The 22,558-nt window shown below is 42.8% G+C and overlaps 1 protein-coding gene across 5 annotated transcripts in view; it reads left to right on the top strand.

Moving 5' to 3' along the window:
* Positions 1 to 22,558, top strand: part of CPVL (carboxypeptidase vitellogenic like) — a 132,539-nt gene that overhangs the window by 57,653 nt on the left and 52,328 nt on the right. For all 5 annotated transcript variants that reach the window (XM_044246300.1, XM_044246296.1, XM_044246297.1 and 2 more), the window contains 4 exons: positions 14,151 to 14,273; positions 14,712 to 14,843; positions 19,636 to 19,734; positions 21,763 to 21,936. In XM_044246300.1, coding sequence (XP_044102235.1) covers positions 14,151 to 14,273; positions 14,712 to 14,843; positions 19,636 to 19,734; positions 21,763 to 21,936 — 528 coding nt within the window. The remainder of the gene's footprint in view (positions 1 to 14,150; positions 14,274 to 14,711; positions 14,844 to 19,635; positions 19,735 to 21,762; positions 21,937 to 22,558) is intronic.

Below are 22,558 nucleotides of genomic sequence, written 5' to 3'. Positions count from 1 at the left end.
CTAACGATTTTTTTTTGTTTGAGAAAGACAGAGAGAGCACAGGATAGCGGGCGGGGGGTGCACAGAGGGAGGAGAGGCTCCCCTCTGAGCAGGAAACCTGAAATGGACTCACTCCCAGGATCCTGGGATCATGACCTGAGCCGAAGGCTGATGCTTAATCGACTGAGCCATCCAGATGCCCTGTTCCCTGCCTTTTTGGTTGTAGTTGTCATTCAGATTGATGATTTTTAAGAGCCTAGGCCAGGTGCCCTGTAGAATATCCCATTTTCGGAGTTTGATCCTTTACTCAGTGCTTAGATTCAGTGAGAAGATTTTTTTTTTAAAAGATTTTATTTATTTATTAGAGAGAGAGAGAGAGAGCGCAAGCACAGGCAGACAGAGTGGCAGGCTAGAGGTAGAGGGAGAGGCAGGCTCCCTGCCGAGCAAGGAGCCTGATGCGGGACTCGACCCCAGGACGCTGGGATCATGACCTGAACTGAAGGCAGCCGCTTAACCAACTGAGCCACCCAGGCGTCCCCAGTGAGAAGATTTTGGCAAGAGCATTACATCAATGATGCTGTGTCCTTCTGTTGTATCACATCAGGAGGCACATAAAATCTGTTTGTCTCATCATTGGCAATGATAAACTTGATTACTTGGTCCAGTGATAAACTTGGTCACTTACCTCTGCACTGGAAAGGTACCATTTTCCTTTTGAAATTAATAAATAATGTGAGACCATGTGCAAATCTGCCCCCCCATATCTTTCACCCAGTAGTTTCAGCATTCATTGATGACTCCTGTTGGAATCAGTTCTTCCACTGGGGGTTATAAAATGATAGATTTGGGGGAATCTATTATTAGGTAGGTAGAATCTATCATTCTACAGTTATCATCTGGTATTCTTCTATAGAGAAGATCTTTCCCTCCTCTTTTGTATTATTCACTTCTAAAAATCTCAGTGTGGACCCTTGGTTGGTTATTTCTGTTTGATGTGTTAAAATTTTTGGCCATTATTATGATTTCTGATTTTCATATGTCCCATATTTGTTCAGAGGGAACCCCTTCAGACTGACTCTTGTCTTTTTTGACAGGGCCCAGTTAGTCTTTCAGCATTTCCTTGATTTTTGGCACAAATCTATGCTCTAGAATTGTCTTCTATTTTCCCTGCCCTCGCCCTGAAATCACTCATTTCTTCAAGGAACCCTGGCTCCTTTTAATGGGGGATGGTATTCAGAAACCAAGATCTGAGCACTAAGTGTGCCCATTGCTATTGGGATGCCATTTCTTTTCGACTTTTTCTGTAGGCAGAATTGGGGAACAGAATGACATCATACTGATACCTATAATTCTAATTCAACATCACAAGTTTTTTTTTCCTTTCTCCATTCTGTGTTTGTGTACCCATTCTCCCACATTTTGGACCGTGTTTCCCAACAGCATCACTGTATTTACCTCTTGGCTGAATCCTACAATACGTGCACAGTGATTTTTGATTACTACATCAGAACCACTACTAACAAGGAAACCTCCAAGTTCCTTTCAATATGTTTTGCTATAATTACTTTTATCTTCAGACTTCATTTCTCTATAGGTTTAAAAGTTACAAGGATTAATTCTCTTTTTTCCCCTAGGATGATTACATTATAATTTAATGTACAGTTAGGTTCACTTGCATAGGTTGGCTTCAGTTTTAGGGTTTGCTTTTTTTTTTTCATCCATTTAAATGTAAGCTTATTTTCAAAATGTATAACAACCACTGTTTTGAGGACACAGAATCCCTAGGTGCTAGGTATATACAATCATGAACAAAACAAAGCGATTTCCTGCCTTCATATATTGTAGAGGTGAGGACAGTGATAAGTGGGGAAATAAAAATGTACTACACATCAGGCATTGATAAGTGGCATGAAAAAAGATAAAGCAGGTGAGAGGGTTCTAGAGTGTGGAGGCGCTATTGTGGATAAGATTGTCAGAGAAAGGCTCTCTGATATGGAGACGATTGGGTAGAGCCCATGCAGCACGTAGTAGAGCTATAGCTACAATTATCTTGGAGAAGAGCCTTCTTGAAAAGAGGAATAGCAAACGCAAAGACTCTGAATTGAGGACAGACTTGGGGTGCTCATGGAAAAGCATGGAGCCACTGCTGAAGGATGTGAGATAAGGAGAAGCAGGCAGTTCATGTAGGCCCATGATGGACTGTGGACTTTATTCTAAGTGTAATGGGAACTCGTTGAAGGGTGCTATGTTCACTGAAATAGTAGTTAGGATCCAATTCAATTCAACACATGTGTTTTGAGTGACTACCCTATCTGAGGCTTTGGACAAGTATTAGAAATTCAGTGATTAATAAGATATTAACTCTACCTTAAATCTGAAAGCCTGGCCAGAAATACAGTACTGAATGAAAAGTACTATCAGAGAAGTAGCTATAAAGACAAATAGCCCAAGGAGAGTGCACACAGCTACCTCTCAATGTGGGATCCTCAGGAAAGGCCAGACAGAAGAGGGGTGACCATTAAACTGGATTTTGAATTAGGAGGAAGGATGTGTTGGTCAAGGCTGTTTTGCTTAAAAGTGACATAAACCCTGTTCAGAATGGCTTGAGTAAAACAGGAGATCAGTTGATTCATGGCTGGGTCTGGGTGCTCAAACATTATCACCAGTAATTTGTCTCATTCTTTCTTGATCTGTTCACTTGGCTTTGCACGTCACTGGTTTCACTCTAAGCTACATTTTTTCTACCAGCGCCCTTGCCTCTCCACCCTACCCCAGAGGTCCAAGTATAGCCTATCAGCTCAACTTTAGTTTTCCCCATATAGTCCACACATATTCCTGAATCTCGTGTGATCCAATTGAATCCAATGCCTGTTCTAGAACTAGTAAGGGATCAATGGCATGGACAAATAGGTTGGTAATAATGGTGCCTGAGGCCCACCCCGATGCACTGGGAGGGGGAAGATCACAGGGGGACCTCACCTTCTGAATCACAAGGCCTGGGAGAGGGAGATGAGTAAAGAGTAGGGAAGATGCTGGTGATGACATCAGAGGAAGGGCTGGAAGGGTACTGGGCAAGCTCAAAGCACAGACGTTTTCTGTAAGGGAGTCAAGGGGAAAAAATAATCTGTTTTTCCAAGGGAATGGCAAGTTTTTTTTTGTTGTTGTTTTTTTTTTAAAGATTTTATTTATTTATTTGACAGAGAGAGATCACAAGTAAGCAGAGAGGCAGGCAGAGAGAGAGGAGGGAGCAGGCTCCCTGCCGAGCAGAGAGCCCGATGCGGGACTCGATCCCGGGAACTCGAGATCATGACCTGAGCCGAAGGCAGCGGCTTAACCCACTGAGCCATCCAGGTGCCCCAGGGAATGGCAAGTTAATGGAACTAGGAATTTCCTTCTTGTCCACCTGCTTTCTTTTCTTTCTGTTTGGAAGGACATTCTGACAGCTTGGCACATCATACTTATGTCTTTTTTAAGCCAAGTATTTGGTCAGGATCATTTAGGACTTCTACCAGTAATTCCCTGCCATTCCTTGACTTTCAGCCCATTTCAGAGGCAGGTTGGGTAAAGTGGCAGGAAGCAACAATTCCATCATTTTGGAAACAACCCTGGAAAATGCCCAGTCTCTACCTCCAACAGAAGAGTGATCTGCTTACTGTGTAATTCCTGCCTCGCAAATAACGTGGTGATGTCGTTAACCGTGATGTTGGGCTTTCAGCAAAGCTGCCAAATTCTGGTGAAAAATTTGTCTATTTCATGTCTGCCTGGTGGTTTCATGCATGTAATATCCAAATGTGTGTGGAAAAAGACAGTTCTCTTTCTACGTTCTTTGCTGCTGGGATGAATACTTTTAAAAAAACCTATGCCTTCCAAGTGATGAAGGAAGATGTGAACGAGGGCAGGCAGGACATGGGATAGAGATGCTGTTGCCAGGCAGCATCATCTTCATACGAACTATACAGGATACATTAAATATGGGGCCACCTCTCGTTCTAGAAGGAAGAGCGCTAAATAAAAATGCCCTGCTAGATTGTTTTATTAGAACAATGCTTTGTTTTTCCAGCCCAGTTTGTCCCATCCAGTCTTTTGTTTTAAGGCTAGGAGGCAGAATGGAAAAATGGAAGGACCTCTGGGTTAATGATCAGGAAACCTGAGATTCATTGCTGGCTTTGCATCTCTAGATAATCCCAAACAAGTTCCTTAACTTCTCTTGGCCTCTGCTTTTCATCTTACAGTCAGAAGGCTTGGTTTTTAGATTAGATCACTTCGAGGGATATTTTACTTTCCTAGATGTTCAAGCATAGTTACCTAGAGGTATTTGTAAAGCATCTATACACAATTGCAGTTTTAATGCAATACCTCCCATCCTCTCTACCAAAAAAAAAAGTTATAAGAGATTTTTCCAGAAAGGGAAATCCTTTCTCTTTGTAACTATTAATTTCTGTACACTCTTAGGGAGGCCGACCAAATAATGGCACCGAAGTAATAGAATCGTCCTTGAAAAATAAATGGTAAACTCAAAAATGGTTTTCTGCTTTTCGATGCAAATGTACGGGACCTAAATATCCTTCCCATTTGCGCACTACGAATGAGGGTTAGCGCGATGCTTGAAGTCTTCAGCTCCCTGACTTTGGTGCAAGGGAGTCTGGAAGTAATAACAATACCTACTGCATAGGACTGTTTTGAGCATCTAATTAGATAATCCTCCTCAAATATTTAATGGAGTGATGGCTGTGGTGAGTACCCAACACATGATGACTATTACTACCATTCATGGTGAAAAGCTGCATTAATATATTTCTGCGCCAAAGCATATGGCCTAATGCACATGGACAGGGGCTGAGATATTTAAAAAGTTCTGCTCACTTGTTGATGTGGCTTTATCTCCCCTGTTATTTTTGAAATAATTTCTATTAATTTCTTAATTTTTTAAAAAATTTAATTGAGAGAGAGAGAGAACATGAGATAGAGAGCATGAGCAGGGGGAGGGGCAGAGGGAGAGGAAGAAGCAGACCTCCTGCCGACCAGGGAGCCCACCTCCGGGGCTTGATCCCAGGACTCCCAGGACCTGACCTGAGTAGAAGGCCAATGCTTAACCAACTGAGCCATCTAGACATTCCTGAAATCTTCTTTAAAAAAAAAAAGCTTTCTTTGTCTAAGAAATGATGATGGAGCTTAGAAGTTGATATTTAAAGTTCCAGATAGTAGCAAAACGTGTGGGGACTGACCCAGGCTCCTCGCCACTGCTGCGTGGACCCCAGTGAGCCCACAACCAGGCATACTGTGGGATTCGCAGGCAGCACAATGCCGAAGGAAGAACCGCTTGTCTCCTTCCCTTCTCTCCATTTCTGCCCAGAACACCAACTGGAATTAATTTTCTCTAAAGAGAGACAAATGTGTCTGTAAATCACCCTCCTCCAGGCATGAAAAAAATGTACTTCAAAAAGAGAAACAAGCTGCATTTAATTCACATAATTAACTTTCTTTATAAGTGTTATCCTTTCCGAGCCAGTAACTATTAGTGAGATTGCCCTTGTTCTCGAGGTGCAGACACACTTCAGAATCCTCTCACGTGTACATGGGCCCAGCTAGAAGTTATACTAAAACAGCCCTCACTGGGAGGCAGGGAGGTGGTGGGGAGAAGAGGCACTGCCCCTTGTTCTCTAAGCACGTGGCTCTGTGTGCACTCCCAGGAAAGATTCCGTGCCTATGGGTGGCTCTGGCAGTAGCCGTCTGGAGAGCTCGTTCAAAATGGCGGAACACATGGCTAACACTGGGCCTCTCTTCTCGGTCAGCAGGAGGGGGCTACCCTCCTCAGCAGCAGTTTTGCAACCATGGTTAACTTGAGGGCTGAATAAAGGCAAAACTTTGAAGCTAGTTAAAAATTAGTGAGCTTAATAGGATACTTTATCTTCATCTGCATATGTGAAGTCCTGCTGGGATCATGGAGTCTGACAACCTTTATTGAAATCATCATGGTCCACTGGGTCTGGGTCGCAGGCTCCCAGTAGGTGAGAGCCATGCTTGTGTCATTTGTTTCATATGATACCAAGTATTTATTGACACAGAGCAGCTTTGTGCATGGTTGTTGCTAGATAAAATAAAAATATTGGTGATATTTCTCTCTAACCTCTTTTCATCTCTCTTCTTTCTCTGTGCTGTGTCCCATGCCCTGGGGACCATCCCTTCTACTCCCTTATTACCCGCTGCCCCCCTCGCCCCTGACTCTCAGCCTTCCTTTCTTTCCTTGGCTTTCTGGTGCTCGGGTCCTGTTTCTCTAGGCTTGCTCTGTCTCCTTCATGATTGTTCTATTTCTCTCCCCTTTTCTGACTTATCAGCACACTGTCCATTAGAAAGGATCTGCTACATTAAATTCACTCCCAACATGCTTGGAGTGAATGGAGAACAGAGCCCAAGCCATAAAAAGATAGTTGTAATAGGGGCATTTCCAGCACTGATGTACAAGCAGGAAAGAGAACTCCTCTGCAGGCCTACACCATTATCCTTTTAGTCCTGGCTTGAATTTGGTAGCCAGAAGGGGGCCTTCAAGAATCTATAGTTCCCTTGTTCTGTTTGTAGCCCGTATCTGAAAATACTGGAAGTGGACTGTATGGCAGGCATGGTGCTAGCCATGTCATGGCTACCTTCTGAAGCTTGCCCTGTTTTTATTATCCCCATGATACAGCTGTGATGACTTAGGTCGGCCTTACCAAGGTCATTCGGCCAGGACTAAAACTGAAGCAGCTGGATTCCAGAGCTCAAAGACCACAGACAAGAGACTGGCTAAGGATCAGAACCCTGCTTCTGTAGGTACTATCTAGAGCCGGGGTGCTCTGTTCTTGAAACCTCTGTCTCCAACACCTGCCTCTTCCCAGAGAGCAGGTGCACTGTCTATAGAAGGGAGTCAACATCCCTTCCATATTTCATGCAGAATTAGCAACCTTATACATGCATGCAGAGTTAGCAACCTTATACAAACAAGAGAAGTTCCCTGTCTTTTGGATGTTGCTGTTTTTCTGGTGAAGACTGAGATTTAATCATAAAGATTAAGCTTTGATCATTAAGTTTTATGGAGTAAATAGAAGTTTCGAGTGACATAAAGGCTTGAAGCCCATGGAATGCGGTTATTTCTTAAAGCTTGAAACTTGCTGAATTTTATTAGATGACATTCAAGCTGCTTTAATTCTTGAGCTCATGACAGGTGTCTATTTTCAGTTATGGTCATCCGACCTGCCCGTTTTTCCTTTTTGACTTGAAAATGAATTTGTGGGGCGCCTGGGTGGCTCAGTGGGTCAAAGCCTCTGCCTTCGGCTCAGGTCATGATCCCAGGGTTCTGGGATCGAGCCCCACATCAGGCTCTCTGCTCTGCAGGGAGCCTGCTTCCTCCTCTCTCTCTCTGCCTGCATCTCTGCCTACTTGTGATCTCGGTCTGTCAAATAAATAAATAAAATATTTTAAAAATTAAAAAAAAAAAAAAAGAAAACGAATTTGTGACTTAGAACTAGGAGTTTGTATCTTTTGACCACTTTCCCCCTGTTCCCCCTCCCCCCTCCAGCCTCTGCTTCTGGTAACCACAAGTCTGATCTCTTTTTGTTTGCTTTTTCTGTGTGTTTTTAGATTCCACATGTAAGTAAGATAATCTACTATTTGTCTTTCTCTGACTTATTTCACTTAGTGTAATGCCTTCAAGGTCCATCTGTGTTGTCACAAATGGTAGGATATCCTCAGTTTTAATGGCTGGATAATATTCCATTGTATGTATATACCACAACTTCTTTACTCTCGTACCTGTCAGTGGACACTTAGGTTGTTTCTGTGTCTTGGCTGTTGTAAATAACGCTGCTATAAAAATGGGAGGAGGGCAGCTATCTTTTCAAGGCAGTGTTTTTGTTTCCTTTGGATATATTTCCAGATAGCAGAATTGCTGGATCATATGGTAGTCCTATTTTTAAGTTTTTGAGGTTCCTCTATACTGTTTCCCGTACTGGCTGTATTAGACTTTTTTTAAAGCATCTTTTCAATCCAAAATAATATATCATTTGGAAGCCAGCGTGTGCCTTTGCATAAATACGTGACAAATAGATACAGATCAAAATGTTTTTCTTATGTCTTTTCCTAGAGATTCTGCATTTCTTTTAAGCTCATTTTCAAGAAAAATAGATGTTTAGATAAAGCCATATTCTCGTTAGAAGTCCTGTCTTTTTTTTTTTTTTTAATTGCAGCGGTGTGGACTAGAAATTAGATGACACACAGTCTAGAAATGTCTAGGAAATTGTAGAGATTACCACAGTGCTGAAGTTCCAGCTTTCCCCCACCATTAATTCTCTGAGCTGGCCATTTTAACGATACACCTCTTTGCTCAGAAAAAAAAATAATGGTGCCCACTGAAATAAGAGACTAGATGAAGTCAGGGTCCCTCTGAGTCCTGTTCTCTTGACTGCTGTGTCATCTATTACTTTTAGGCTTTTCACCAGTTTTTGTGGTTTTTCAATGTAGATCTAAAACTCTCTTCGGAGCATATCCCCTTATTCCCTTCTGATTGCCCCCAAGAGTGGGGATGGCCCAACCAACCCTGTGTGATTGGGGAGCGTGAGAAGACAGGGCACGGGTATGACTCTCTCCAGAAGGGCAGCCCACCTTGTTTCATTCAGGGGACCTGAAGGAGTCCCTACCAGCCCCAAAGTGAATTCTCTAGAGACATTCATTCCAGCTGGAGTGGCTGTGGGTAGGAGGACACAGCAGAGCAAAGGGTGCAGAATAACCCCAGATCGTCCACGACATGCCATTCCTGAGGTTTCCCTCTCCACCTCTTCCACTTCCAGGCAGAGCTTAGGAGCTAGGGCCCACAGGTAGGGACACTCTGTGTCCAGGTTCCGGTGTGTCTCATTTCAGAGGCCATTGCTCCTTATCCCCAAGAGAGGTTCTGCGTGTTTTACCGTACAAGTGTATACCTAGAAAAGCAAGGCAGAGAATGAATATCCCTGCATCTCTTTTTTTTTTTTTAACTAAACTTTAGTAAGAAATGCAGCTGAGAAATGTAGAGTAGTTTAAACAATAGTAACAGCTAACATATGTGAAATTTCTGCAAGAAGACATTGTTTCCGTTAGAGACTTACTCTCTGACACGATTTTTTTTCTTCTAGGGGAGCTGATTGAAACTTGATTTTAGATATGAAAACTTTTGTCCTCCTTTAAAAGTAACTGGGTGGCAGGGGTGCTGTAAGTCGGCTGTGGATGTTGCGGAAACATGTAAGAAGGGAGAGCTTCAGACGGAATACACAATTACAAGTTTCTTTAAGTCCAAGTTCATTGTGCTTTTACACATCTGGATAATTAACCAAGCATTACATTCTCTCTAGACTATTTTTACAAGTATAATATGCTCCTAACGTGATTTCCATTAGGCTGTTCCAAACATCATTTAAGAACTCAGAAAGATCGCAGACGGAGATTCGAAACCACTGTTCAGCTGTGATGTTGGAGACCTTTTTCTCTTGTGGGGGAAATAAAAGACTGAGAGCTGAATTCTGAGATCTGTGTGATGTAAGAGGGAAAATGGAGGTTTATTGCTTCTGTAAGCCCTAGCAAATGCAGGTATATACAAACACACCCTAATATCTCTGGGCCTTCTCGTCAGAGGTGAGCTCAAAATGTGGTCACTGTGGGGAAACAAACCATGTGGAAATGGCAGCTGGAAGCTCCTTAAATACTAGAAAGAAGTAACAAGGGCAGATGAAAATCCTGATGTGTCGATCGCTAACCTCATTTGAATTACTGTGTTAGATAAATATGTTCGTCTGGTTGAGTTCCTCATTTGAGGGTCACTGCTGAATTCTAAAATAATACGTGTTCAGATCGTTTCTGGCCACAGTTTTCCTCTTTCCTTTTATAAGCGCTTTGATGCTGTTCTGAGCTTTTATGAGGCCAGGATCTGATCCGATGGTAGAAGGTTAGTGCTAATTCATAGACTTCAGGAGTTTTCATCGGCCAGCTGCGGCCCACATTGATGAGCACCAGCGAGAGATCAGAGAGACCACAGGGCTGAGAGCTGTGATGGCTGCTGCTCTTGTCGTTGTTACAGACAGAACTCAGAACAGAAGAAGCAAGAGTTCATAAAAATTACAGGATTGCAATTGTTAAGTCCTAAGGGGCCGTATTGTTCATTTCTGATCCATCAGCCAGCCACACCTCAGTTCTCCCCCAAGAACGGAGGTTTCGATTCTATTTACAATATCTCTAGAAAAGAGAAAACTGGGCAAATAGAACACTTGATTTATTGTCTGGTTGTCTTTTAAAGTGCTCGTGGTGGTCAGAGAATCATTAAATTGAGAAATAAATGATCCAGGAAGAATAAACTAGTCTGATCTTGAAAAAAAAAAAAAGTCTCAACAAGGAGAGCAAAAATAATTGAAATTTCATTATCATGTTTCAGTGTCTGTTTTCCATAAAATAATCCTATAATTGTCTACTGTGTGACAGGCTGAGCCACTCAACCAACAGAATGATTAATGGAAACAGCAGTGAAGGATTTGTCACACTGACACAGGGCAAGGAAGTGTGTGATAGTCATTAGAAAGCAAAAATGAGATAAACATCATCGTTAGGTTAGCAGATGTGGACTGAGCATTGAGGAATCTGTTTTGGACACGGTTATAGAACTACCCATCTCACTGTCTGGTTTTCTTTAAATGGTCAGCTTAGCAAGCATGGTAGCAGATGGACCCAGGGCTGAGCCCCAGCTTGGGAGACCACAGACTCATAGCCTCCAAGACCGCTGACTCAAGTGTGGTGTGACATGAGAAATGGGAGATGGGGAGGCACGTGATTGGAATGCACAGACCCTTGTTTTCGTCATTTTAAAATATGGGAAGATAATGTTAACTTTAAATTAGTTCAGCTTAAAGCGGGGAGGTAGCCTGTTCGTAGTTGATGCTCAGAAATTGAGTAGGTGTTCCATCTTAATTTCCTGCCTGGATCTCTCCCATATATGCATGGTGGCTGCAAGGGGGAGGGTGCCATAAAAATGTGACTGTTCTAGCCTGAATTCGTCATCACCATCATTAGAGCCATTTAAAATACATGCCCTTCCATCTCAGTAAGAGTTAAAGAGATGTTTTATTGCTGGGTCTTATAACCAGGCAACTTGAGTGATAACATCCAATAGAGAAAAAATGTTTAGCAGTAACGTCAGATTAGTCATTCCTTTATCAGATATGTTTTTGTGTTCCTACTGTGTGCTGGGCAAGGTACACAATGTGAGAATAATAGTCCACAAAATGGCAAACTTCACTCTATCACATAGCAGTCAAGTTTTCATAATATTTTTTCAGAAGAAATGATTAGCTTTCCAAGCACAAGTTCTGTTCTTTATTCATTTTTGTGTCTTTTCAAATATCTGCCACAATGCTTTTGCCAGAAGAGTTGTCCAATAAACCATCACCAAATGAAAACTATGTAATAGATCTTCAGCAGTAAAATGATTACTCAAGGAAATTTGTGTTTTGAGGTTCATCTTAGCAAAATTATATTTGATAAATGTTCACTTAATGTTCCTAATGGGAGAGTAAAGCACTGTTTATGCAACAAACCATGTTTCAGGCATATAAACAAACACATCTTTATATCCCTTCACTGAAGCTCAAATGTGCTCATGGTTGTGGATGGATACACTGTTTTGAGTCAATACTTTGCCTAAATAATTACTGTTGCACAAGAGGGCTGCATCAATGGGGAGGTCTCAGAGATCTTGTATAAATTATGCAAATTACATTACTTTATCATACCTTGGAAGGAGTGTAGGTTTGGGAGTAGGTCAGAGCCAGTTAGATTTTGACTCTGCCATTTCTCTGAGCCTCAGTGGCTTTGTATTGATGTTGAAGTAATGATATGTGCAGCGTATGATTAGGGTATGGAGTAAATGAGGGCTCATGGGCCTCCCAGCCTTTGAACTACAGACCCCTACAGAGTCTCAGAAATATTAGAGAGGGTCTGCGGACTCATACGTACCCACTCCATGCCTTTAGTCTACTTTGAACATCTATGTGTTAGTGTTTTTCAAATCCATGTAGGCTCATTCAAGACTCATTCATTCAACAGCTGTGTACTGAGTGCTAACAAACAGCATTAGGAACAGTGGTTATACTGACCTAAAAACAGATAGCTCTGTGTTCATGGATATTCTACTCGAGTGTGGGTGGGAGACTAACAATACCCAAGAAAAATAAGTAAAAGTTTATAGGAATGTGGTAAGGATTAGATGAAAAAAGAGAGAAAGGAAATACAAAATGTTAAAAAAAAAAAAGGAGGGATGTTAAAATTTTGGATGGGATGTCCAAGGAAAGCATCCCTAGGTGTCACTGAAGGAAGTAAGGGAGTTAAGTATACGGCCATCTGGGAGAAGAGCATTCCAGGGGAGGGAGCAGCGAATGCAAAGGCCCTGATGGAAGGAAGAGTACAGCATGACTGTGATCCAAGACGGGCTGGAGAGGAATGAGCAAGGAGGTAGCAGGGAATAGGGTTAACGAAGTACGATATCATGCCAATCCTTATGGCTCCAAAAAAGCACTCTGCTTTTACTCTGAGGGAGATGGGGAGTCGTCAGAGGGTTTGAGCATAGCAGTGGCAAGACCAGATTCACATTTTAGTAGACCACTATCTGGAAAATAGACTGGATGAGGGGAAGGACAAAAGCAAGGGGGCCAGTTAGGCGACTGCAATAACCCAGGCAAGAGATGACGGAACCTGGAGCAAGGCGATGAAGAGGGTGGTGTGCGAAGACCCTGGATCCTGGACCTATCTTGACAGAATAGGTAGAGTTGACAAGGTTCACTGATGGATTTTTGTGGGGTGTGAGAGAAAGAGAGAAGGAATGGCACTGGGGCGCCTGGCTGGCTCAGTTGGTTAAGTGTCTGACTCTTGATCTCAGCTTGGGGCTCCATCTCAGGGTCGTGCTGGGTGTGGAGCCTACTTAGAAAGGAAAGAAAAGAAAAAGAAATGGCACCATGATTTTCTAGTTAGAACTGGTAACATTAATAGAGAGGTTGAAAGGAAGGCTTGGGGATTCAAGCTTCATTCTGAACATATGAAGTTTAACATTAGACATGCAAGAGGAGATGTCAAAAAGGCGGCTTTTTAATGTAAACTATACAAGACTAATTTTTTTTTAAAGATTTTATTTATTTATTTGACAGAGAGAAATCACAAGTAGATGGAGAGGCAGGCAAAGAGAGAGAGAGGGAAGCAGGCTCCCTGCTGAGCAGAGACCCCCCGATGCGGGACTCGATCCCAGGACCCTGAGATCATGACCTGAGCCGAAGGCAGCGGCTTAACCCACTGAGCCACCCAGGCGCCCCAAGACTAATTTTTTTAAAGATTGTACTTATTTATTTATTTATTTGAGAAAGAGAGTGCGGGGAGTGGAGAGGCAGAGGGAAAGAAAGAGAAAGTCTCAAGCAGACTTCATGCTGAGCACAGAGCCCATGTGGGACTTGATCCTTTGACCCTGAGATCTCAAACTGAGCCTATACCAAGAGTCAGATGCTCAATGGACTGTGCCACCCACGCGCCCCAATACAAAGCTATTTTTTAAATATTTCTGAATAGTAGCTTTTCTCAGCATAGTCTAAAAGTAGAATTATAATGTTTGTGTCCGCAAACTATTTTGAAATTGAAAAAGAACCCTGTACTTGAAAAGGTTGGAGACAGAGATAACTGTCAAGTGACAATTTCAGTAGCCAATAAATGTTACTTTCCTTCTCCTCTTGCTTTAATACATGTAGATTTCAAACTGCATCATCATACAGATTTTGAAAACTTCATTTTTGCCTCGAGACTTTTTCCTTTTCAAATAAAGTTTTTAACCGAGCCTTCTGGTAAGACAAGCCCCATGGGTGGCAGATTTGTGAAGGAAATTAGACTGTTCACCTGTTTCATGTCCACCTGTCATTTTTTGGTGCACCTCCCCGGTGATTTGCATGTCACTGGCACTGTCTGGGGATGCCAGAGGAAGCGAGAGACAGAGCTCTGTGCTATTGTGGGATTTACAGCATAAGGTAAAATACATGGTGGAGCTCATGTGGAAATACTGCTGTTTTATTGTTACTTTAATTAGCTTAAATACATAATGGTTATGGCACCAATTTGTGATGGTTCATTTCCACATCTACCCTTCTCAGTCGTATGCAGGGAAGTATGTGCCAGCCCTTGCACACTATATCCACGTGCTCAACCCCGTGATGAAGATGAAGATCAACCTGAAAGGAATTGCTCTTGGAGATGCGTATTCTGATCCTGAATCAGTAGGTGTCTGTCTCCTTTGTCCTTTCCATTCTGTCCTTTAAGGAGATTAAATCCCCTTTGATCCAATGGAGGCTCCTCTGACCTTCGGGACCTGAGCTGATGGAGGGAAATAATGTTGCCCGGTTGACTCGCTAATGATTTAAAATCTTCTCATTTTTACCATATGTTTTAAGGTGTCAACTTACTCCGTCAGCCTCGTTTGGATGTGAGTGTGAACGTGGGGCACGCATGCGTGTGCGTGTGATGTTTGTGTGTGTATTTTGTGCATGTGTGTGGTGTGTGTATGTTTGGGGTAAGTGTGTGCATTGTGTGCATTGTGTGTTTGTTTGTGTGTGGGAGACAGACAAATGACAGAGGGTTACTTCACCAAGCAAGTGGGCTCCCCTAACTTCACTCTTTCTCTCCCCGTGGCGTCTGCATTTCTCTTTTCTCCTCAGATCATAGGGGGCTATGCCACATTCCTGTACCACATTGGCTTGTTGGATGAGAAGCAGAGAAAGTACTTCCAGAAGCAGTGTGATGAGTGCGTGAAATACATCAAGGAGAAGAGATGGCTTCAAGCCTTTGAAGTGAGTTCTGGGGACTGTGTGGCCCTGGAGCAATGAGAACCATGTGAGCTGGGTCCTAGAAGGATTGTGGTATTGGGGCATGTTGTTGTTGTTGTTGTTGTTGTTGGAGAAGGTATAGCTGGTCCGCTGTCTGTGATCAGGAGGCGGGCGAGTGTGGGCTCAAAGTGAAGAAAGGAACTGTCCAGGTCTCTTTGAATTTACTTTGTCTTCTAAACCTGCGATCACCTTGGAGTGTTTATCTAGCTGTGTCTCTCATTAACTGTTTTGATTTCTTTAAATGCTGCGTAGGCCCTAAAGGCATGCCCTATCACAAGGAAATCAGAAGAAAGGCAACCCAGAAAGTAGATACATATGCTTCAGCATCTGCTCGATACCCTTCAGAAGGGTGATATCCGCACACGGCATTCCAGCTGGAGACACGACCTCAGTGTGTAACAAATGTCACATGTTCCTGTGTGTCAGGAACAAAGCTGAAAGAGTGTAGTAATCTGAAACTTTTATAAAGAGCCATTGGTATTTGTAACTCTTGTCACAATGCTCCCCTAAAATTGAATTTGAGAATACAATAATATGGTTCTATTCCTTGCCCTTTTTATTGGGATGGAGGGAATTATTTAAAATCTGAGACTATACTGAACATTAGCATACAGGAGTTCGAATTTTTGGTTTGGTTTGGCTTTGCCCGTGCAGGCAAAGATTGTATACCAATGATCTCTTTAAGGTTTTGTTTGTTTATCAGTTTGCCACCTTTAACTGTAGAACTATCGTGTTTCATTCATCAGTAAATGAGACGAGGAGTGCATTTGGAGGACTTCAGTCTCCCTGTTCTTGGGAGCCCATCCTGTACCTGTACCAGTTTTCCCAAGAGCATTGTTGTTACAAAGGCCTGATATGAATAGTCTTCTAGGCACTGCAGGTCTGCTGGTTCAGATCAAAACAGGAGGCCATACAAACTCAGGGAGAAAGGCGTAACAAGGTTACCCTCCATTCAACAAGCAGGGTGCCTCGCCCTGCCTGAAATCTCTGAAGCAGTGAATGCCCTTACCATCAATTCTCCCAGCAGCAAGATGTGCAGCTGAAACCATCCCGTAAACCCCCCACCCGTCCCTCCAGATGCCAACAGCCTCTCCTTTCTCTGCACCAGGACACCTGGTGTGGCTGGGGAGCGCGGATTCAGAATTTCCGTGCAACTGTAAATGCAAAGGAAGAGTGCTCTCACGGGGACATGTAGGATCGCTCATCGACGTGCAATGACACTATTTTTGAGTCTGGTTTTAGGCTCTCTGTTGTAGTAGGCAGAAAGGGTAAAAGGATTGAACCTCTAAAATTTAAAATTAATATCAAATATTACATCATGGGAGACCAGTTGGCAAGTGAGAGATTTGATGTGTTTTTGAAGAAGCACACAAGGATGAAGTGATGTCAATGGGCCCTAAGGGGTAAGGAAACCAAGGAAACCTAAGGAAGGATGCCCTTGCATCCTTGCATGGTGCAGCAACCCGAGCCCCCACCGGATTAACAAAACGGGGGACAAGTTCAGGTTATTTGGTGTTTTCAGAGGTAATGAGAAGATGGCCCATGAGGTCAGAGCTTTCCTAAACTAGATTCATCAGAAAACAAAGCAAAAGGCACCAAAACCCAAAACAAAAGGACAAAAAGAACAACAACAAACCTAGGAAGGTATGCAGTGTTTCTGTGACCACTGATCCAATATCTTGAGTAAAGAATTCACTTAATACTCTTTGTTTTATTTTAGGGGAAATAGATAAGCCGATACTTAGGAAAGTAAGCCAGCAGTGGTCAAATGTGTTCCAGCGCAGGCAGTAGAAGGCTCAGAGAAATCCTGAGACCCACGAGAGTACTGACAAAATCATAAGCCTAAATGATAAAGCCTGTTGGATGCCCTGATCCCTTAACATGATGTAGTTAATCAAAAAGCAGGAACTTGGAGCTGGAATTTTGGAGACCATCTTCTGCCCATACACACATGCACGCATCCACATTTCACTGACAAGGGGGCTGAGGCCTGGAGGAACTGCATTCAGTATAGACGGTGGCAGGCTTAGGACTGGAATCATTCCCCCCTCCCCGATTCCTGCCCTGGTATTCTCCTGTGGTAACTCCCACGCAGTCTGTAAAAATCCTGGGATATTTAGACATTCTGCAAGATGCACAAAGGTGCATCTCTGGCCCCCTTTTGTCCCCCTTACCATGACAATGCTCTGGATCACAGAGTTCTTTCCGTGAAACCAGTTTTGACCAGAAACTGGATTTCACAGGTCTTGACCACCCTCGTCACTTGTTTGACAACAAATAATGTTTGACTCTTTCTGAAATCAGATCTCTTCTTAAGGGTGGCATTTATATTCCCGTTGGTGTTGAAGATAATTTCTAAGCATAAACAAAATGCTGCCTGTAGTCAGAACTACTGCTAGCCTGTGGTGTTGCCTCTGGGTGGACAAGTTAGACAAAGACACCTCCGCTAAGCAGACATAGTCCTGTGGTTTCAGAGCTTGGCAAGTGGAGGCCACCATTGTACGAGAATAGAGATGGCTTTTTCTCTAAATGCAGCCCAAGTCTGGTTATCCAGCTCAGCAAGCAGAACTTTGATGGCTCTCTGCCCCTCCGCCAGGCACCCCCACGTACTGCACAGGGCACAGCCAGAGGCAGTGGTCCTGCGGGACCGTAGAGTTCCTAGAGCATACTTATTACTCCCTCCCCTTTCCACAATGATGATCCTTTTCCTAAAGATTTTATTTATTTATTTGACAGACAGAGATCACAAGTAGGCAGAGAGGCAGGCAGAGAGAGAGGAGGAAGCAGGCTCCCCGCTGAGCAGAGAGCCCGATACAGGGCTCGATCCCAGGACCCTGGGATCATGACCTGAGCCGAAGGCAGAGGCTTTAACCCACTGAGCCACCCACGTGCCCCTGATGATCCTTTTCATTCTTGGTCCCTAGCCCTGTGGCAATGGTCACTTGGATAAATTAAGTTGCTTCATGTTTGGCAAAGAACACTAATCTAATAAAATAATGGAATTTCATATTAAACCCAAAAGCATGGCCAGAAAGAGTTGGAGACTAGAGAGCAGCAGTCCGCCCCTTGGAGAGCTAGTGTGTGTGCGGCAGGATGTCGAACATGTAGGCTGGAGAGCATGGCCTGGGCTTGAATCTCTCCTCTGACATTAGTGAGGCATCTTTGGTGACTTAACCTCTGTGAGCCTCAGTTTTCTCACCTGTAAAACCAGGATACGATTGTCCTGAATTCTTACCATGTAAGAAAACCTAAATCACACCTGATAGCTCGTTTTAAAAATATACCAAATTCATCCTTTTTTACAAGAGCCCCTTATGGACTCAATATTCTCATCCAAAAGCATCCCAGTGTTCTCGGTCCCTTATTTAAGTATCCCCTTCATCTTCATGCTCTACCCAAAACCTGCTTCTCCCCTGCTGCTGTCCCTTCCCCTTTCAAGCGCAGGGACTGTGTTCTGTCTTACCGACTTCATACTGCTTGGCTCCTGGGTAGAGTGGGTGTCCTCCATGCTCCTCATTGCTGCCCTCAGATCATGTTCTGTCCTTCCAGAAGCACTGAGCTCTGACTGCCTCCTCCTCACATGATCTCACCCACCACTCTTTGTCGTTACCTACCAGCCTCCAACTTTCTCCTGCTCATCCCCTGAGAATGCCTCACTATCACTCTCTCTCAAGGGCATCGTGCTTGTCATTATTTCTCATGATCACAGTGTCTGCATGAAGGATCATTTCAATACGTGGCCCCTCAGTTCCCAAGTCTCCTGTCTTTCGACGATCTTGTTCTCCTCTTATGTTAGCTGCTCAGTCCCAAAACAAAACAAAAAATCTGACAAACACTCTACAACCTCAGATTCTCATTGCACTGTCACACTTCTCCGAGTATACCAATTCAAAGAACAGTTCTGCAACCCCATCGTCTTCCAGTCCATTGATCCTACGACTGAGTCATGATCCTTAACCCCTTCAGGTCTTAGTTGCTTTAATCACCCAGCTGAAACTCAAGGTCAGCCCAGCTCCTTTGGCCAAACCACCATCCAGGTTAAAAGCACTTGTTTACACCCCATGTCTATCTCTGTGCCACTACACATGACCAGAGAAGGGCACACAATCATGCTGACTGCCCTCACCTCCACTATTGACCAGTTTTTAAAGTCAGAAGTCCCAAGGGAACTTCCACTAGCTCCAAGCACCTGGGTGAATGGTCAATGATCCATATTATGGCACTCCTTCCCTACAAGGCTCATTCCCATGGTCGGGGACTTTGAGCTCACTGTCTCCTCTGCCTGGAATGTTCTTTCCCTAGATGTCTGCATGGCTCACTTCCTTCCTTCCAGCAGGTGTTTACTCAAATGCCACCTTCTCAGGGAGACCTGTGTTTCCCCCTCTGTGCAGTACACCTTGCACTCAGGCATACACATGTGCCCACACATGCTGTGACACTTCCTATTCTCCTTCTCCTCTTTAGTTTTCTCCTTGACACTTATCACTCTTACCATACTGCATGTTTTTCCTGTGAATACTTGCTTCTTGTCTCCCTCAAGGATATTAGGTCCAGGGAGAGGACTTATGCTCTCTTGTTCACACTGCTGTCTCCCCAATGCCCGGGGTAGTGTCTGGCCCAGAGAAGATGTGCAATAAATGGTTGTTTGAAACGATGAAACGATGCTGGAACAAGGAAACTGTTAAATCAATGCAATGACAAGTGCCCATGTGTTTTTACCTACCCTGATGTTTTCCTTCTCTCTCTCCTGACCTAGGTACTGGATAAACTACTAGATGGTGACTTAACAAGCAACCCTTCTTACTTCCAGAATATCACAGGATGCCCTAGTTATTATAACATATTACAGTGCAAGGTAATGGCAACATTTTTGACACTGTGATAGTGTTGGCTTAAAAATTTTGGCAAAACCAAACTTCTTCCAATTTGAGAAATACTGTAGGTGACTTTATACTGGATAAATATGTCCTAACTGTATGGCATTATTTGATCTACTAATCTATAGGATTCCCCCACCCCACTGACGTTGTATATGTTATAATCTGACCATCAAGAATGATAGTCCAGATAACTCAAAACAATCTCTGATTAACACAATCCCCCTCACCCCCCAGTAGAGCTTGTTATATAGAAGTTCTTTTGTCAAAGATAGAGGACAGGGTTACTCTCCTGGGTATTAGGTTCCAGAATGCCAAGCCTGTAGTGAGTTTCTTGAAAATGTCCACATTATTTGCTCTGTACTTAAGATGGCTTGGATAATCAAAACTGCCAAAGCCTTTAGGAAAATATTTGCTTTGTCTTACTTTTTTTTTTTTTTTTTTAATTTTTTTTTTTTTTTTTAAGATTTTATTTTATTTATTTGAGAGAGAGAGACAGTGAGAGAGAGCATGAGCGAGGAGAAGGTCAGAGGGAGAAGCAGACTCCCCATGGAGCTGGGAGCCTGATGTGGGACTCGATCCCGGGGGACTCCAGGATCACGCCCTGAGCCGGAGGCAGTCGTTTAACCAACTGCGCCACCCAGGCGTCCCGCTTTGTCTTACTTTTAACTTAAGATGGTTTCTGCACTTAGTATGGTCCTCACTTTAAGCTCTTTGGAATATTTCTCAAAATATTCAAGTAGTTTTCTTCCATGAAAGTAGGCCAAAATCAATGTCTTCTGTGCAGGATTAATCAAATAAAATAAAAGAAGCCAAAGTGGGTATTTGGATTTGTATCATCTTTATCTAGTGTATATGCGAATACATCTTGTTTTAAACATTGCCTTATTTATAAACTATTTTGTAAATAAAATATAAAGCTGGTTTCAATAGACTCTGCCAAACCTGTGGTTTTGGATTTAGATTCTACCAAGAGAAAAACAGATGGTAGGCAAGAGAGAAAAAGGATTTGTAATCACATTTCTTTTTCCTTTACAGAGTATTGTGTTTGAAAGATTAGCAAAAAGGAGGATGCACAAAATTATTGATCTCAAACTTTTTTATCCCTTTGTAATTTTTTAAAACAGCATTTATACCTTTTTTCTTTTAGCATGATGAATATCACAGACTTTTCACTATCCCAGACTTTATGCAGTATTTTTTTTTTTTTAATGAGGCTCATGGACAACTTTTCTTTTGTCTCATGTCCTTCATAAACTCATCTGTTTTTACACTTGGTATATTTCCCTCCTTCAATTATGATTAGCTGATTATTTTGTACGTGTGGTTTTAATAAGCAGCTGAACATGGAAGAGAAAGCCTTGGCTTTTAATCCACCAGACCACTGCTCTGGCTTTTGTGGTCCGTTTGACTTTCGTCCCATAGAGCCTCCAACAAGGAGCAAATTGTTTTTGATAATCTCACCCCTTCCGTTTTTCCTGTCTTTGCCTCAAATGTTGTGGGTTTTTTAAAAGATTTTATTTATTTTATTTGACAGAAGGAGTGAGAGAGCACAAGCAGGGGAAACAGCAGAGAGGGAGGGAGAAGCAGTCAGGCTTCCCACTGAGCAGAGAGCCTGACATGAGGCTCCATCCCAGGACCCTGGGATCATGACCTGAGTCAAAGGCAGATACTTAACTGACTGAGCCACCCAGACGCCCCTCATACGGGGTTGTTGATTGGAGTCATGGATTCTAGAAGATGAGTTACCGAGAAAGAAAAATCGAACATATAAGTGCAAATGGAGCATTGGCTCTGAAAGTATCAGATCATCCAGTTTTGTTATCAGTAAAATTTTAATTACCTCAGAACCCCCAAATTAAAAATCTCAAGGCGGAGACCAGTTAATAGTCATGCCTCATCTTGTTCATTATGGTTTATATTAGCAGAAATTTGCAGCTTTCCCCACAGGCTGTTCCTGCCACCCAGTCACATTTCCTAATGTTTTTCTGATGTCCCCTTGCCAGGAACCTGAGGACCAAAATTACTATGGGAAATTTTTGTCCCTCCCAGAAGTGAGGCAAGCCATCCATGTGGGAAACCGGACTTTTAGTGACGGATCCGAAGTTGAAAAGTACATGCGAGAAGATACAGTAAAGTCCGTTAAGCTCTGGTTAGCTGAACTCATGAACAATTACAAGGTAAGAGAGTTACTCCAGTTACTATGTATTTCAGGAACTTTGTAGATTACCCAGAGTGGAGGTGACGTTCTCTTGTTTGTAATTCAACTTCTGCCATTCTGTTTTTACTTTTGGGTTAACACAAACAACAACCCCCAGACTGTTTGGTTTCTTTGAATTTTTAGTTTTCCCTCTAATTAAATAACTATCCCTTGATAGTTTCCTAAAATGAAATTCTCTTTGGCACGTGCCACATCTCATCATTTCTTGAGAAAAGAGGTACAGCAGAGCCAAGATGACTGGCCTTGTGGAAGCCAATTTTGCCTTATTGCTCGCTTTATAATATTAATCCCAATGAAGTCAGGGATAAATGAAATCAACTGGTTATTCCAAAAAGTGCATTTAACCTTGTAATTGTATTCATTCCTATTGCTCAGTCACAGTTTTTTTCAGTATCTGCTTTAAGCCTAAAATAGTGCTAGGCTGTCAGCTTGAAACAATGAATGAGGAAGGCTCCCTGTTTTGAGGAGTATAAATCCAAGCACTTTGTTATCTGAGATGATCTGCCTGATTTGCGGTTGGAAGTACCCAAGGAAAGGAAAAAGTGTGAATGAAGCCCTGAAAATGCAAGCAGAAGGGGCAT

Source organism: Neovison vison, chromosome 4 (genome assembly GCF_020171115.1).
Source record: "Neovison vison isolate M4711 chromosome 4, ASM_NN_V1, whole genome shotgun sequence".
NCBI lineage: Eukaryota > Metazoa > Chordata > Mammalia > Carnivora > Mustelidae > Neogale > Neogale vison.
This window is presented reverse-complemented; position numbering and strand designations above follow the sequence as displayed.